Source organism: Paroedura picta, chromosome 10, assembly GCF_049243985.1.
Source record: "Paroedura picta isolate Pp20150507F chromosome 10, Ppicta_v3.0, whole genome shotgun sequence".
NCBI lineage: Eukaryota > Metazoa > Chordata > Lepidosauria > Squamata > Gekkonidae > Paroedura > Paroedura picta.
In genome coordinates this window covers 26,079,320-26,097,544 of record NC_135378.1, presented here as the reverse complement: position 1 = coordinate 26,097,544, position 18,225 = coordinate 26,079,320, and the positions used below count along the sequence as shown (strand labels likewise).

The window sequence follows — 18,225 nt, the reverse complement described above, 5'->3', positions numbered from 1 at the left end:
AATGAAAATGTGGGAAGATGTGCATATATGGCATCAGAAACCTATGTAAAAGCAGTCAGACTGTAAGTAATAGTAAAAACACAGATCTGTATGGCCAGTAAATTGTTTAGGAGCACCTGATGCTGCAGCAGTTTAAGCTAGGAAGGCATAGTCCTGGTAGAAACTGGATAGAAATCTACGGAGAGTCTTATGTAACAGTTAAATGAATATTTTTATATGTCACAAAATAGTTGTGGATATGTAATGCTGTATACAAGTAATACCTGCACAGAAAATGTTGCCCTTGTGTACAGAGAATATGACTGTTCTACTGGAGTTTATTAACTTTTACATTCTTCTTAAACACATTCTTTCTTGATGGTTTCTGTTTTGAAAACTAGGAAGCATTGTTTCTGGCTTGCTGCCTGCCTAACAGTGCAATCCAAAGCAGAGTTTCACCATTTTGATCCCATTGATTCCAATAGACTTAGAAGGATGGCATTCTGGTTAGAATAGCATTTGAGAAACACATTGACTTCAGTGAGGTATAGTCAGATAAGTGGTTATAGATAGGGTTGAAGCAGAGACCGGCTCCACATGGGCAAGTGCAAAGTAATGCACATTGGAGCCAAAAATCCCAACTATAAATAGATATTGCTGGGATCTGAACTGGTGCTAACCAACCAGGAGAGAGATCTTGGAGTTGTGGTAAATAACTTACTGAAAATGTTAACTCTGCATGTGACTGCAATACAAAAAGGCAGATACTATGCTGGGGATTATTAGGGAGGGAATTGAAAAACAGCCAATCCCCTCTGTAGATCTATGGTTTTGGTGCATGAATATATAAACAGGTGAATTATTTGCGTGCCAACTCAGGAGGGGAGTGAAGCAGCACATGTACAAAACTAAGCTAGAGAACAGGGGCAAGAGATAAATCAAGCCTGCCCTTTCAGAAAGTATGCTATCCTATCCTGTGTACAAGAGGAAAAGATGCCATGTTTTTTCTTCCTATAGGAGCAATTGGATCAGTAGATATAATTCTGTCTAATGCAGCTTTGGGCTTTGTTGCAGCTACCCCCCTGAAAAAAAGGAGAGGGATAGGAAGATCAAGGCCCTTTAACTGAGCAGCATCTGGAACAACAGGAGAACTGGGTTAATTTTGCACTTTGTACATTTTGTTTAAGTTACTGTGTCTTCAAGTAGTTGAAAGGTGGGGAGTAAATGTTAAAAAACAGTTCTGCTGAGCAAATAACACAGCTGCATGATCTTGTTTGTTTCTTTTGAACTGGCCAAAAAGAATTTATGAAGATTGTTCAGGCTGATGTTTTTTTATGAAAGGAAAATGTGTATTTGCATCTTAAGTGCCCCACTTTTCTCCCTAATGGAGACCCAAAGCTTCCCCTCCTCTCCATTTTATCCTCACAACCATCCTGCGAGGTTGTTAGTGATGGCCTGGTGATAAAGAAAATGGCTGCAACCTTCTGATGGATCAGCTGCTTTAGGATGCTTAGGGCTGATCCTGCGTTGAGCAGGGGGTTGGACTAGATGGCTTGTATGGCCCCTTCCAACTCTATGATTCTATGATCATAGAGTTATTAGGGATTGGCTATAATTCTACATCCTGGTCTGTCCTGGTTCAAGTCTGGTACTTACCAGGCAGAGAAAATGGCCTGTTCCTCTCTGGAATGTAGTTTTTGATAAGCTCTCTCACAAAACCAAAGTTTATCTTATAACTGAGATAGACTTTCTCAAGGCTGGAGAAATGGGAGAAGAGTGTGTCACTACTGTTTATGTAAACAAGTGGAGGATGTGGGGGAAGCATGCAAGCAGCTTTTTGGACCTGTCAGCATTTCCTGGAAGGCTGGCGTAAGGGCTGTAGGGTGTTCCCGAGAGGTGAAGTGGGGAGGTAGACCCCAGGCTATTGGGTCATCCTGCAAGGCATCATCTTTTCCTACCTCCAAAGGAAGGGTATTTAACACTATTTAATCCTGTTGTTCTCTGCACAGATTTGGGAACTACCCTGTGCCTATATTTCTTCTGCAGTAAAAATATAAAAAAGGTTTTTCTCTCAGTGTGATTCATTGGGGCTGGGCAAAAGAACCCTAATTAGGTTGTTTGGCTATCATTAGCCTGAGCATGTGTGACTGGTCCAGGGTCACCTGCCAAGCTTCCATGGCCCAGGGGGTCTCCTGGCTTCTAGTATGGCACTCTAACCACTACACCACACTGGCTTTGAGAACAATGCAAGCATTGTGAGATAGCTCTGCAAGTATTCTGGAATGATGGGTAACTGCTTAGTTACTTCACTTATAGTGGCGGAGGAGATCCTGCAGGAGGCTTTCCTTTTGAAAGCTTTTTCAAGGCTTTTTCCCAGAGAAAGGAAGAGAAAAAGATTGTTGGTTGGGTCATTCTGAGTGCATACCCTTTTGTCTTACAAAACCCACTCAGATGGCTTTCTTTTGCTACCCTTAATATGTCGGCTCTCTCTGGGAATCGAGATTGTGAGCAGGTATACAAGGAGTTATGTTGTTGTTTTCCAAAAAGAAAAAATGTGTTTAGATTTTTTCTTTCCAGGTTCTGTAACACTAGTGTTTGAAGACATTAAAACATTGTTATGGGCAGAGCCGGAAGAATCCTTGGTGCTCAATAGCTTAAAGTACTGAAATGATTTGATGTGGAAACTGTTTTTGAGTATTTGTTACATTTTTGTGCAAGGTTGGTGCCTAGGGATTGGGTGCTGACTGCTGAATGTTTTGTTCTTTGAACTGGAAATCCTTTCCCAGTCCTGGCTCTTTTAATGTAAGGATGAGTACTGTTTGTTTGCCTTGTATATTTCTAGACTCCTGCTGATTACCATGGTGTTTTGTAATTGTGTCACTTCTGCCCACTAGAAGCCCATTTCAGTGGAAAACACCAGTTGCAGTTATATGTTCCCAGCTGTTGAAATTTACCCTGCCCCCCTGCCCCCCTGCCCCCCATATAGGCTCACATTCTTTGTGAAGCTAGTGCAGATTTGTTTGTTTGTGAAGCTAGTGCAGATTAGGGCTGCTATTCTGTGCACATTTAAGGAGGAAGTTCTTTTGAACTTTGAGTTAACGTACCTTGAATCAGGTTCTATTACTGGCATCCAGTGGTTTCCCTCCCACTGAGTGTGAAGGTTTCTCTTCTCTGGTCTCAGTTGACAAATTTGAGAAAACCTCGTGAATTGCACAATTGCTGAGAGAAGTTCCTGCCCAACTCTTTTCTCTGTCAGCATTCCTGCTGTGGCTGGAAGGAGACTTGCCGATCATGCACGCCGACAGTGGGGTGCTTTAGCAAGAAAGTGGAAGACCATATCTCATTTTGTTGGCTTGCGTAGAGTTATATTTAAGAACTTCAGAAAAGCTCTGTTGGATCAAATCAATAGATCATGCAGTCCAGCAACCTGTCTCACACAGCAGCCAACCAGTTCCTCTGGATGGACAACAACAGAACATAGAGGCCAAGGCCTTCTCCTAATGTTGCCTCCTGGCTGTGGGATTAGGAGGCTTTCAGCCACCATGGCTAGTAGATTTATCCTCCTTGAATCCATCTCATCCTCTTTTAAAGCTGTTTATTCCCGTGGCCATCATTGCATCCTCTGGTAGCAAATTCCACATTTTAATCACTCTGCGTGTAAAGTAGTATTTCCTTTTGTCCATGCTGAACTTACTGCCCATCAGCTTCATTGGATACCCTTCAGTTCTAGCATTTTGGGAGAGGGAGAAATTTTTTCTTTGTAGGGCTTCATGTCCCTTATCTTCATCACCCTTCTCTACACCTGCTCATTCTTTCCAAGTGAGGCCTCTAGAATTGCACATCTGTCCTCATGAGTTCCCTGAAATGTATTTCTAGGCAATATGTTTATAGTTGGTAAGATTCTTTGTTATGAATATACCTCTGTAAGTGCATTAAGGATTTCAGCCTAATACAGGAATATACTGATATTCTGTGATATGTTGGCTTATTTATTTGTTTTGTTTGTTTAAGCAGCCTTTACAATTTCAAAGTCCATAGACCAATGAATCTTTTACATTTAAAAGACTACTCAAGCAGAGTGTATTCACTGTAAAAAGGTATCCCCTGTGCAAGCACCGAGTCATGTCTGACCCTTGGGGTGACGCCCTCTAGCGTTTTCATGGCAGACTCAATACGGGGTGGTTTGCCAGTGCCTTCCCCAGTCATGACCGTTTACCCCCCAGCAGCAAGCTGGGTACTCACTGGGTATTCACTGTAGTGCATTAAAATTGCCCTTAGAATTATTATTTCTTTTTGCTTTTATAATCCTGGAGAGCTATCGATGCTGTATACTAAAATGCATGATTGCCAACTACTGAATTTTGGTTGCTTTTAAAACTGTTTTTGTTTTTATCAGGATATTCGGAAATTCTTTGGAGTTCTAAATGTCGGAAAGAAACCTGAAAATGAGACTGGCAAAAAACCTGAGAAACTCAAAGATAAGGAAGGTGAAAAGACGAAATCGAAGGAAGTTAAGGTGGGCTTCACCTTCTTGTTGACACATTTAAAACTATTTTGCTAGTGCATGTTGTGACAGAACTGAGTTGAAAGAGGTTTTTACTCCTTCCACCTTCATTTGTGTTTGCCTGCAGAAACCATCTTGTGTAGAGTTAATTCTCTACAGAAGGGGTCTGATTGGTTGATACAGAAACTGGAGGAGTTACAGAAGCAGGGGGGGGAAGCTGCTGTGGGAGAGACAGTTTTGGTCAGACATTTGAGCTGTTTAGACAATGAAGTCTAGGTTGGATAACTGAATCCAGAGTATGAGGGAGACCTGCTCTCACAGGGTGTTCTTGAGAGAAGAACACACTGGCTAAGGGAGGAATCTGGGAGATTATCCTCAACCTAGCCAAGGATAGGAATTATGGGGAGAGAAGGTTTCCTTAATCCTGTGTCCGGGGAGTACCAACAAGGGATTCAAGGAAGACTAAAAAGTTGCCTCAATAGGTTAATGTACTTGAATAGGCAGATATTGTGAATCTAGTCCTGATCCTTTTATTTAGTCTCCCCCAAGAGTTAAATAAATTCTATTCACTTATTTGTTAAACTTTGCAACACCTCTTGTGTGTGGTGGTTTATTGAGGTAGAATTACATTTCACTGGTTGTGAAGTTGGATACCTTAATCGAGTGGGCTGGAGCTGCTTTTCCTTATGACAGCAAGGCCTAGGTCGGACAAATACAATGAAGCCCTAAAGGGAGAACGTACATAATGCTCACCAACAGAAAGAAAGAGGAAGGGTTTCTTATTGGTAAGGAAGAACTCTATGTCACCCATGATCCCTCTCTTACAAACATAAGGATGCTTCAGACATAAGGAATGGGTTTAGGTGCCTGGCTGTGGCATGCGTATTTGTAATTTCAGAGTTGCCTGACTGGTTTAAAAAAGAGCAGGATTCAAAGAATGGTTGAACTAATTCTGTGTACTCACTCTGGAATTATAGTATATCCTGCCTTAAGCATAGATAGAGGCAACCAGTTTCTGCCCTCCCTTCTGTTTGTTTTTCCTCTTTCTCAATCCAACTCACATGCATGAAGCTGTGTTTTATAAAACTGCTTCACCTTATTCAACATGGTGTGCTTAGATTAGTAGTGAAGTTTGGGCAAAGCATCTTTCCTGGATCTGAAACTTTTGAAAAACACATTGGAATGCTGTTATTGAACCTAGTTGCTTTTTCACCTAGTTGCTCTACCAATGAGCTATGAGTTGCTCACTGTGAACAGTTTTTTCAGTGTGCTTGCCTCCCTAAGAAGGGAAGGGCGATACATGAGATTTACTTGCATAGAAGCCTTTTGTTGATTGCTGTGTGTGTATATAACTGTAAGGCTGCTGAAAAGGCATGTACTTAAGCTTATTCATTTAGGGGATCCTTAAACCACTTTGGAGACCTGCTCAAGATAGCCCATGAAGTTTATTTTTAGGTATAATAAAAAACCCCATAAATTTGCAGTATAAACAGTGTTATGCAGCTTCTTTTGTGTTGACTGAGAACCTGGATCTAATTTTAACTACAGATTATTTTGGGTTGAAATATTAAAAAGGGGAAGCTAGCCATTTCTCATTTGTATGCTGTGTGAAGTCTACTTCTGGCACAGATAAATCTTGTCCTACATGGTGGATGTTGATAGTATGTGGTGTGATAAAAGTTGATCCAATAAGTGAATTTTATTTGACTTGTGTTCCTTGAGTATTACATAGATATGGTCTGATACCAGAGGGACTTTTAATGAATAACCAGTGAACTGTTGCAACTAGGTGAAGAATTCATCTCCTGAAGAGAATTCCAAACAAAGGCAGGCTAACAAAAAGAAGAGGATAATCTATGATTCGGGTAACATTAATTATTGTTTTGTCTGTGGTTATTTAGTATCTTTGGGATAATTTATTTTCTGGATTTTAGTTTTATTTTGGTCCTGTAAAATAGGTTTAATTCCAGTGAATGTCTTTAAAGGTAAAGGTATCCCCTGTGCAAGCACCGAGTCATGTCTGACCCTTGGGGTGACGCCCTCCAGTGTTTTCATGGCAGACTCAATACGGGGTGGTTTGCCAGTGCCTTCCCCAGTCATTACCGTTTACCCCCCAGCAAGCTGAATGTCTTTAGAATGATATAATTTTTAGTTCTAAATCATACAAAATGAGAGTAGTGAATATACCTGATAGCATGGATTTTGTTATCATAGGCTGGTACTCCTGCTGTTCTTACCTGCAGATATGAAGCTGCCTTATAACATTGAACTAGTGTCTTGCCAAGCCCCAGTCTGTCTCTTCTGGCTGAAAATAATTGCCTTAAGTCTTGGGTCTGCTTACCTCCGTCATTCTTTCAGCCTGAACTGAGGGTCTGAACCCGGGATTTACTTTATACAAAGGATGCAGGTTACCATATGAGCTATAGGCCAGTCCTGTATTCTTATTTCTTGAGAATCAAAACTATTAAGATTGGAAAACTCAAAGCGAAGCTTTATTTTCCAAAGGCCATTATATGTTTTTGAGGGAGAATTTTAAATATCTTGTCCAGCAAAATAATGTGTAGGTGCAGACATTTTTACTCAGAGTCTTGGTGAGACTGCTGGCACATTCTAAAAGCACTGGAGCTCATCCCTAAACAGCTTGGTAAATATTTGTAAACAACTTCCTTGTGAAAGATACATTTTCACAAGTGGTCAATTTGTATTGAAGTCTTCATCATTTGCCTGCCATATTTTACAAGCATGAAAACCCATGAAAGCAGCATTCAAATAATGTGCAAGAATAGAAATGGAAAGAATGGTCAAGGCTGCCCAGCTATCCTCTTGTGACCCTAAACCATTCACATGAAGAATTTGTTGGTAGCATTTTGCCTTTGATTATGGCCCTTGTTGTGCATTAAAAAGTTTGTGACCTGCTCTTTCACCAATGTTGGTCTAGAGAGGGGCTTACATAAGTCATAGAACTCCACCAGCTGCTTTCTTCAAGGTGACAGACTACTCCCACTTTTAATGAGATATTTACTATGACTATGCTGTCCAACTCCTTCATCCAGATATTAGTGGTTGGTAGGATATGCTAGCTAGGAGTAATGTGGGAAAGGGCTGGACATATAAGTGGCAGGCAGCATCTCTTAACACTCTGTCAGTATCCTCACTCTGGAATGGCTGATGATGAGTCAAGCTAAGAGAACATCCTGTATCCAGCCTGCGAGTGAAAGTGGGCACTAGCAGTTTTCATCTGAAGTGCTGATCAAATAAATTGCAGTGGGCTGCCAGGAGCTTCAAATAATCACCTCTGGAGGGATCCCAGGAGTATATTATAGGGACAACTTGTTTTGTTTTTTTATGTGGAGCAATATATATGAGTTTTCTGTTTAAGAAAACTGTCTTCGATACATCCAGGTTAATTTCCTAGCATAATCTGGCTCATAGTTCTTAGCATAGATTAGGAGGAAGCCTTATTCAGAATTTCGAATACTAGAGGGTCATTTTTCTGTATGTTTGTATGGGTGTTAAATCATTCTACTTTTATGTTTTAAATGCAGATTCTGAAGAGGAGGTGCCGTTGATGAAAAAATCAAAAAAGCATCCAGTTAGAAAACCATCTTTAAAACCCGATAAGATTCTAAAAAAGAACCCGATAGTTTATGTTTCTGAAACAGGTAATAGGTACTTCATGTTAACTGCTTATATATTAGTATTATGCTGTACCAGAGAAAGTTTTAGTACTCTAATAATTTTAGGTAGTACTGTATGATGATTTTTTAAAAAGAAGTTTGGATTATGGAATACAAAACTAGTTCTGGAAGCTATGGCTTTTATTTTATGAGTATCAGATTGGCAGATACTGTATACTGTAACATACAAAGTATATACAAATAACAGCTGCTATTACTGGTGTAACAATCTCCTTTAAATATACTACAGAACCTTGTAGAATGATTACTTTGCAATGAAAATGTTTTTTAGGGATGAGCCAAGAAAGTGCAGTTTGGATTGTGGTTTGTGGCTGAACCACAAATTGAGAGGTTTGTTCATTGAAAGTCCCTTTAAATGGGGTTTGCAGTCCCTTTTTAAGGTGACCAGATTGTCCCACTTTTGGAGGGATATCTGGGGGCACCTGGAAAATTATACCTATGTTGAAAGTAAAAAAATATATATTACAATACTATTTTTGCGTTCTATGAAAAATTTTGTTGCTCCATATAGACCAAATTTTTAATCAAGACCCCCCCCCCCCCCCCAAGTCAATGGTGTCTCGCTTTACCAATGTTAAAATCTGGTCACCTTACTTTAAATGGGGTTTGTAGAAAGTCTGGAAAACGTCTGAGCAGCTCAGCTGTTTCAGGCTGTCTTGTGCAGTTTTCATCTGAAGTGCTGAGCAAATAAATTGCAGTGGGCTACTAGGAGTTTCAACTAATCATCCCTGTCTTTTCATGAGAAGCAGAAAGCAGGGCCATTTAAACTGCTTTCTGCTCCTGTGAATAACCATGGGGAGTTGAAAACAAGTGAGTGATGGGGAGCTCCCAACTGCTCTGCTTTTTTCCTGAAAAGCAGAAAGCAGGAGCTTGTTCACCATCATGAGCCACCATGAATTGGCTTAAAATTCATGGTAATTTGTTCTGGTTCTTCTGTTCATGAAATCTGTTCAAGAACCTCAAAGAGGCCAAAATTCGTGGTGAACTTAAGTTCATCAGCCAGTTTGTGATGATCCCTAAGATTTTGTCCTATGTCCTACTTTAAAAAAATAAGTGGATTTTTTTCTTGCACTTATGATCCATGTTTATGTACATGAGGATTGTGGGCAGGTGGTCCAGAGGCTGGTATAATAGCTGCTCTGCTTTAATTATACATATGTATGAGATGAGATATGTGTATCCAGGAAACGTCACTGAAAGGCCATGGGTATTAAACCATAAGATTATTTTGTAGGGAATAGCTTAGCAGGGTGAAGAATCCCACTCTATCAGATAAGACTGGTTTCTATTTTGAAATGATGTGGAAAACTCTAGTGCAGAATATATCATTCAGTGGATTGAAAGAGAAAATATCTGAGTAGACAAGCTGGTATAGTTCTTTGGTGGTTAAAGTACAAAGATAAGATCAAATTTAGATGTGAATGTTTTTTTTCCTCACATGCAGAGGCTTTGTGTATTTGCGAAACTCAACAGTGTGTTTTTTGTCACTAGTGCAGGTTGCAGTGCAGCCATGATATCTTGTATTGTACTGTTTGTGCATAGTTACTGGTCCACACTTTTGTTTTGACTGGGTTTCCCCCCTCTAACTTACCCATTTATGAGATGCTTACCTTATTCATTTGTGCACTAAAAGATGGTGGTGGCAGTGGGTAGTTTGCTTGTTTGGTTACCTGAAGGCCATTCTCATTTGCTACACACAATCGGGTGAATGGCTGTTAAGTAAGCCTGTTACAGCAAATTTAAAAACAACCATGTGATGGCCTTATAGTGATGTGTTACTTTCTCACATGCAGTTGTCGGTTAGCTGAGCTATAGTTTTCCTTTAACTTCTGGATTTAAAATGTCCTCTGAGAGATAAGAAGATACAGGCCCACAAGGAAGTGGAGAGGATGGTGGGAAATAATGACATCCCCCCAAAAAAGCTTCCCATTAATATTTCTATATGTTCTTAGTGACTTGAGTAAGATATTCTCATCTCTCCCTCTTTTCCCATTTCACAGACTGTTAACAGTCTGTGCTTCCTTATGAAGATGGTCCCACTTTATCTGTGGGTGGTCTGGTGTACTGCTTTTGTTATCAGCATCCCCCCCCCTCAATCCTTGGCTGTACACTGTGCATAGCAAAGTGGTCTTATATATTGTATATAATGGTCACATTTTCAAAGTAGCTTGGAACTAAAGGCACATAAGCTTCTGCTATATTGCATGACTGGAGGTATTTCTGTCCACCCTTCAGTTCCTCTGAGCCAGTATGGTGTAATGGTTTAGAGTGGTGGCCTCTAATCTTCAATTCCCCACTCCTCCACATGCAGCCAGCTGGGCGACTTTGGGCCAGGAACAATTCTCTCAGCCCCACCTTCCTCATGAGGTGCTTGTTGTGGGGAGAGGAAGGAAGGGTGATTGTAAGCTCCTTTGAGACTACTTCAGGTAGTGAAAAGCGGGGTATAAAAATGACACTTTTTCTCTTTCCTCTCCCCCCACCCTCTCAGTTACCTTGTCTGGCTGATTATTTGACCCACCTGCTAGTTTTTCCTCCCCCACCCCCATTGTCAACTGTTCCACTCCCCACAACGTCTGTTTTCTCTTTATCCTTAACTGACCTGTTCTGCATGCTGTAATGCAAAATGCTGCCTGAAGTCCCCTCCCCCTTTAACAAGAACCGTGCATGCTGTTCCTCTTCTGGAGTTGTTAACCTACCAATTTAAAATGTTTTTGGAATTTTGTGCAAATCTAAGTATTCCCCCTGGTCTGTCAAAAACCCTGCACTATCTGTACATGGCCCCACCAGGAATTTCTTTTGGTATGACCTCTGAGACCAAGATTGGAATTAGATGTTTCTGTACCAGAAAAGTGGACTGACGAAAACAAGGGGGATGAAAACTTGGATCTACTACTTACAGAGGCTGACAGCCTTCTATAGCCATTCCTGTTGATGCTAGCATTCATGATATCTGTTACATTTACTGTAGGCTTTCTGTACAATGCTAACCTGGGTGTGTATGGCTGGAGGCAGGGTAACAAGTATTGTTCTTTATTATATATCTTTAGGTCAGGCTTTCTCAACCAGGGTTTCATGAAACCCTGGGGTTTCCTTGACAGCCCTGGAAGGGTTTCCCAAATAAGTGGGAGATAATTTAAAATATACATTTTTTAAAAAATTGTTAAGCATTTATTAGATAATATGATCAGATATGATCATGTTGACCTGCCTCCCCTCCTAAAATGGCCAATGATAGGCTTGCAGAAGGTGGGAGGGGGAGGGGCCCCAGATGGGTGTGTACACATCCACATTCTGCATGATCACATCCACATTCTGCTTCCCAACCACATTCTGCATGATCATGTCACTTCTGGGGTTTCTTGAAGCCCGAAGAATGTCTCGGGGATTTCTCAACAGTAACAAAGGTGAGAAAGGCTGCTTTGGGTGGAGCAGTTGGTTTTCTCACTGTCAACATGCCAGAAAACATCGGTCAAGGTTGAGCATAAAGAACGTCAATTACAAATCAAGGTTATTCTTATCTAGCAACTGTAAGCACACAGCAGGGCAAGGTTGACGAAAACAGTGATTACAGCTGATTGTGAATGCAAGGGTTAATTACTTTATCTGATGCCCACACTGATCACTCGTGCTTGACTGGTTTGTGGGTGGGTTCTGGCAGCCAGTTCACATTGCTTTTGGCTGTGCACCAACTGAAAGTTAGGGATAGTGTCTAGGTCTAGGAGAGATTGGTAGGGCAGAATTGCTGCCTGTATTGGCCACTCTGCTCCATGACCAATCAGATCTAAACCTTGCTTTTAGGGGTCAAAACATGAAATGATAAAGCAATAAGGATGCATTTACTGTTTATAGATTGCTGTACACATTTCAGTGTTTTCCAAGGTTTAGAAAACTGGCCAAGGGATACCTGTGCAGTCCAGGTTGATCTGTATCTATAGAATGTTTGTTTTCCAGAGCTGGAGTTAATGGTCCATGCAACAAGACCCAACGTCAGAACATGTTAACAGTTCTTAATAAAAACAGGTAGCAGAGGTTGATAGATCATGAGCTTGTTTAAATAACATGTATTGCTGTGTATGAAACAACAGTAAAAAATGTACCAAGATCTACTAGAAGGGCTACAATATTTGCAGTCTGGAAGCCCTTGAAACAGCACAAGGTTCAGTGCAAGTTCACTTAATATTTTTGAGGATTTCAGCATATTTATTAATGCTAGGCCATCGCAGGTTTAGACAGTGACCATTAGCAGACTTTGGTGTCTCCCAAATAAATGGATATCCTTTGGATTTGATGTTTTACTCTAAAAATAGTGATCTGCTAGTTTGGGGGTTGTAAACCAGACCATAGTGATGATGAAAGTACTACCACCGCATGAAACAGAAGATTTGTGCCTTCTGTGTTGAAGTCATGACTAATTCTGTTCATCTTAGAATTTACGGAGTCAGTTGGTAGATTCTAGAACTTTCTGTAGAGTGTTCTGATTTGGACAGTGGTTACATAGAGGACCATGTTAACCAAAGGAACCAGTAGACTTCAGGAGCCATTTTTTTCAACTAAACTACAGATTGCTCTGGTTTACAGCATGTCTTATTCAATATGTCAGAAAAAAGTCAAAACCCAGTGTTGGGTTCATGTTGGAGCAGACCAATTGTAGCATTACAAGTAGCAGCAGTGGGAAAGAAATCTATCTCTTTGGCTGCCATGGTGCTTTCCTACACTGTGAAGAGCGCAGTTGGTGTGAGATTGGTAGTACATTGCTTGCTGTGACCAGTTCGCCATTTGACTTGCAGGGAAAAAAATTACTTCGATGTGGCTGCAGCTGGAGTTGGTATGTCAGGTTGTTTCTTTTCAATGTTTGTCCACTCTTACACTTCATAGAATTGCAGGACATTTTTTTAACGCTAAGTTAATCTCACCAAATTTGCTTCAGGGAAAGTTTATATTTTGAAGATAGTAAAGGTAAAGGTATCCCCTGTGCAAGCACAGAGTCATGTCTGACCCTTGGGGTGACGCCCTCTAGCGTTTTCATGGCAGACTCAATACAGGGTGGTTTGCCAGTGCCTTCCCCAGTCATTACCATTTACTCCCCAGTAAGCTGGGTACTCATTTTACCGACCTCGGAAGGATGGAAGGCTGAGTCAACCTTGAGCCGGCTGCTGGGATTGAACTTCCAGCCTCATGGGCAAAGCTTTCAGACGGCTGCCTTACCATTCTGCGCCACAAGAAGCTCTTCTTTAAGATGGAAATCCGGCCTAAACTGCTATAACCCGTCCATGGGCTCAATCCTAAACAGAGACCTTCTGGCCATTTGCTTCTAAAGTGATTTTATTAAGTAGCACAGTGTATGAATAGGGGCTAAATTGTGGTTTTAAGGGGATAGTTTTAATCGTTTCTTTCCTCTTTTGCTTATTGTCCTCACGTTTCTCTTGTAGTTTTCAGACTGTGAGGGGAATCAAATTCTAGAGGGTATGGAACTACAGTTCACGTGAAAAGTTACATTGTCTTCTAGCACACGGAGTGCTGTGCAGGTCACCATGCTTATCATTTTAATCTTTATTTTGCATCGTTACTGTGTTTGGTGGAACCAGCTTCCACTTTAGATTATTGATTGTCAAAACCAGAACACAATGTAGCTCACACGTAATGAGTAATGGAAGAGCAGATTAGTAAATACTTCCATTGCCTAGGTATGTTTGGAGACATCCAAATGCTTCAACCCATTCAGTAACATCCATGTGGTATAATTCAGTATACTAGGGAGACCTGAAGAGTGGTTTGCAGAAGACATCTTGTGAATGTTATGTTGAACTTTGTGCAGTCCTTTCTTTAGGGCATTGTTTTGTGCCTCCAAATTGTATGGAGAGCACAATAAATGTGGCTTCTGTCCCTTGACTGAGTGAAACAACAAAGGCACTGGCAAAGGGAATGTTTTCTTCATCCCTTCCCCTGTATCCTTTCCATTCATAAGATTCATGTGTGGTAGCTCACAAACAGTCATGATGATAACATGCTGGAAAGTTGGTTGCTGGTAACTTTACAAGTCTAATATAAAAGCCCATTGAAGATTTGTAAGCCAGTATCTTAAAAGCTTCTAGAGCCCAGAAACTCTGGTTCACTGTGAGAGGAACAAGCTCAATTGATGATTGAAGTAATATAGCAACCCTGCTTTAATATACATCCATAGGAGACACGTAGTTTGATACTGAGGCTTATGCTGGGTTTATCATATTGCACCATGAAGGCAGAATAGGGCATTAATGAAAGCAGAAGTAGAGATGGTTGGTTGGCAGGTGGTGGGCAAAGACATGGATAGGCTTGGGGTTCTTCTGCCAGGCATTTGGTTGAGGTCAGGTGGTGGTTCCGGGGGCTTAAGACTGGCCCCCCTTTCCTAGGCACAGCATTAAGTTGTTGCGAAGTCGTGTCCGACCCATCGCAACCCCATGGACAATGATCCTCCAGGCCTTCCTGTCCTCTTCCATTCCCCGGAGGCCATTTAAGTTTGCACCTACTGCTTCAGTGACTCCATCCAGCCACCTCATTCTCTGTCATCCCCTTCTTCTTTTGCCCTCAATCGCTCCCAGCATTAGGCTCTTCTCCAGGGAGTCTTTCCTTCTTGTGAGGTGGCCAAAGTATTTGAGTTTCATCTTCAGGATCTAGCCTTCTAAGAAGCAGTCAGGGCTGATCTCCTCTAGGACTGACCGGTTTGTTCCCCTTGCAATCCAAGGGACTCGCAAGAGTCTTCTCCATCACCAGAGTTCAAAAGCCTTAATTCTTTGACAGTATTAAGACTGTTACCTAAACCATTGGGTGATCTACCCCTGTTGATACTATCTCCAGTCATTGACATCTGGCCCGATACCTATATTTTACTCTGCTCTGGTTCGGCCTCACTTGGAGTACTGTGTTCAGTTTTGGGCACCCCAGTTGAAGAGGGATGTTGACAAACTGGAACGTGTCCAGAGGAGGGCAACAAAGATGGTGAGCGGTTTGGAGACCAAGACATATGAAGAAAGGTTGGGGGGGCTTGGTTTGTTAAGCCTAGAGAGGAGACGACTGAGAGGGGATTTGATGACCATCTTTAAGTATTTTAAAGAGTGCCATATGGAGGATGGAGAAGAATTGTTCTTTCTTGCCCCAGAGGGATAGACCAGAACGAATGGGATGAAATTAATTCAAAAGAAATTCCATCTAAATATCCAGAAGAAGTTTCTGACAGAGCAGTTTCTCAGTGGAACAGGCTGCCTCGGGAGGTGGTGGGTTCTCCATCTTTGGAAATTTTTAAACAGAGGCTAGATAGCCATCTGACGGAGAGGCTGATTCTGTGAAGGCAAAGGGGTGGCAGGTTACAATAGATGAGCGATTGGGATGTGAGTGTCCTGCATAGTGCAGGGGGTTGGACTAGATGACCCATGAGGTCCCTTCTAACTCTATGATTCTATGATTGGTTCACTGTGTGGGGAAGAGTTTTAATCTAATTGTTAATGCCGTCTGTAGAGTTTTATAGTTTTAACTGTGGGGATTGTTTTAGGTTTTGTCGATACTGTTATGGCTTTATGGAATTGGATATTGTATGCTACATTATAGTGAACCGCCACAAGCCAGCTTGCTGGGAACTGCGGTATATAAATCTAATAAATAAATAACAAATAATAAGAAGGGGTGGCACTATGAAGAATGGACAAAATATCTCACGGTACTTGGAAGGCCTTGTGGTCCCCATCCAAAATCAACCAGATCCACCAGAGTCTTTTCAAGTAACCTTTTAAAGGTTTGTGTCCCCCCCCCAACTAAAATATGGTCACAGACAGGGGGAGGCACAAAGATAAAAGAGTTCTCCTGCGCTTCTTCACTGGATGAGAGTGTGCTGATCTTAATAGTTTCTACTGGAAAGGAATCTTCATGCTACCTGCGAGTAATCAGTGTGTAAGGACAATGGCTAAGACGATAGTTGCTATGATTCTTGGTGCCTTCATGTCTCTCTCTTTTCTCCAATAAAGTAATAAACTGGGATTGATGTCGGAATAGACTGTGCAGATCAATTTTATCTTTTTATTGCCGCTGTGGCTTTTGACATTTTGCTTCAGATAAGAGGGCTATAATTCCATTAACTTAAAGCACATATTTGTGATGCATCCAGAATTAAATTATGGTTGTTAAAAAAAAAAACCTACCTAAGAAAATACTTCTTGTGATAACCACCAACAGAAATAAATTATTTAGGTGTACTTGGTGGGTATCTGATGTTTCAGGTAGGTGGTTCCTGCTACCCATCCAAAGCGTCCGTTTGTTCCCAATGCAGCCAGCACCACGCCGAGGGGGGGGGCGTGGGGATCAGCACGCCCGCGGGTGCATGCATGCAGGCGCAAAGTTTGCCTGCATGTGGGTATCGGTACTGCTGGCATGCCGACGCCTGCACCCCCTCCCCGTGGTGTGGTGCTGGCTGCATCGGGTGTGAACGGCTGCTTCGGGTGCTGGTAGAAGGTTGCTTTCTTCTGCTGTGGGAACATCTCTGGTGAAAAAGGTGAAAAATCTCTTCCAACTCATTGAACACTTTAATCAAATGTTAATCATTAGTTTTTGTGCACTACACTTATGTGGTAAAATATTTTACTCAAGGTCTTATTACAGCTCTTCTTATTGATATGAAAAGGACAGCATAATTATAGTTTATTGGAAGCACCACCGTTGATATCTCATGGCTGTATTAATTAGCACATTGAAGAGCCTTCTCATTTATTGCTCTTTTTTGTTTTAAGTTATGGTGAGGTTTTTAACAGTTGCACACAAGGAATGTGTGCCAACTGCCAACGTACAGAGGCGTAATCAGATACGTGCTTCCTTTCAGATGAAGAGGAAGACTTTGTTCATAAGAAGGTCTCCCAAAAACCCAAGGAGAATGGGATGTCAGCAAGACTTCATCAAGAAACAGCTGCAGTACCGAAGGCAGACACAAAACCAAAAATAAAAACGAAACCTTTCTCTCCAGTGAAATTGACCCCAACCTCTGTAGTTGATTATTTTGGAACTGGTAGCATCCAGCGATCAGAGAAAAAACTGGTGTCAAGCAAAAGAAAAGAAGTGAGTAATCCAGGACTTGATGGACTTTTCTTCTAGCTGACTTGTGAGCAGAAAAAAACCCACAAATATAATGAAAAATACAAATGATGTTGCACGGCCATGTTCAATTAGGTGTCTTCCTTCAGAGGACACCTCTCTTCCCAAGAGGAAGTGGAGGACAGAAAAACCTGTTTTGTGTTTGTCACCTTGTCTGTGTATAGATTTTCACTTTCTGTAAAAAGTGGCATTGCTGTGAAAAGAACCTGAGTCATAGCTTGATCTTTATCAAACTCCCCCCCCCACCGTTAAACAGCTCTACCTCTCCACTAAACCCTGGCCATTTTCTAAAGTCCCTTTATAGATGTTTTTGGCCAGGGCTCTCAAAGATGTTCATTGTATTATAGAGATTAAATTGCTTTTTTAAAGAAGTAAAACAACTTGGGGGAAAATGTAAGGAAGGAAGCTGTGAAAATTTTATTTTTGTAGCCTGCCCTTCCTAGGTCGCTCAGGGAACATAACAACATGGTTTAAAACAGTTCAGTTGCAATAAAATCAGCATATAAATCAATCAAATATGTTGATGTTGCAGTAAAGGTAAAAGGTAAAGGTATCCCCTGTGCAAGCACCGAGTCATGTCTGACCCTTGGGGTGACGCCCTCTAGCGTTTTCATGGCAGACTCAATATGGGGTGGTTTGCCAGTGCCTTCCCCAGTTATTACCGTTTACCCCCCAGCAAGCTGGATACTCATTTTACCGACCTCAGAAGGATGGAAGGCTGAGTCAACCTTGAGCCGCCTGCTGGGATTGAACTCCCAGCCTCATGGGCAGACAGCTTCAGACAGCATATTGCTGCCTTAACACTCTGCGCCACAAGAGGCTCTTAATGTTGCAGTATCCCCCCCCCAAAGGTCTTTGGAGGGCAGCTCTTCTCTTCATTTCAGCAGTTTGCCACTAACAGGAAGTGCTTGCACTTGAAAGCTCATGCCTTGA

The 18,225-nt window shown here is 41.5% G+C and overlaps 1 protein-coding gene across 2 annotated transcripts in view; it reads left to right on the top strand.

The window, feature by feature from the left end:
- Nucleotides 1–18,225, top strand: part of RFC1 (replication factor C subunit 1) — a 40,520-nt gene that overhangs the window by 1,945 nt on the left and 20,350 nt on the right. For both annotated transcript variants that reach the window (XM_077301712.1, XM_077301711.1), the window contains exons 2-5: nucleotides 4,376–4,495; nucleotides 6,273–6,348; nucleotides 8,029–8,145; nucleotides 17,024–17,256. In XM_077301712.1, coding sequence (XP_077157827.1) covers nucleotides 4,376–4,495; nucleotides 6,273–6,348; nucleotides 8,029–8,145; nucleotides 17,024–17,256 — 546 coding nt within the window. The remainder of the gene's footprint in view (nucleotides 1–4,375; nucleotides 4,496–6,272; nucleotides 6,349–8,028; nucleotides 8,146–17,023; nucleotides 17,257–18,225) is intronic.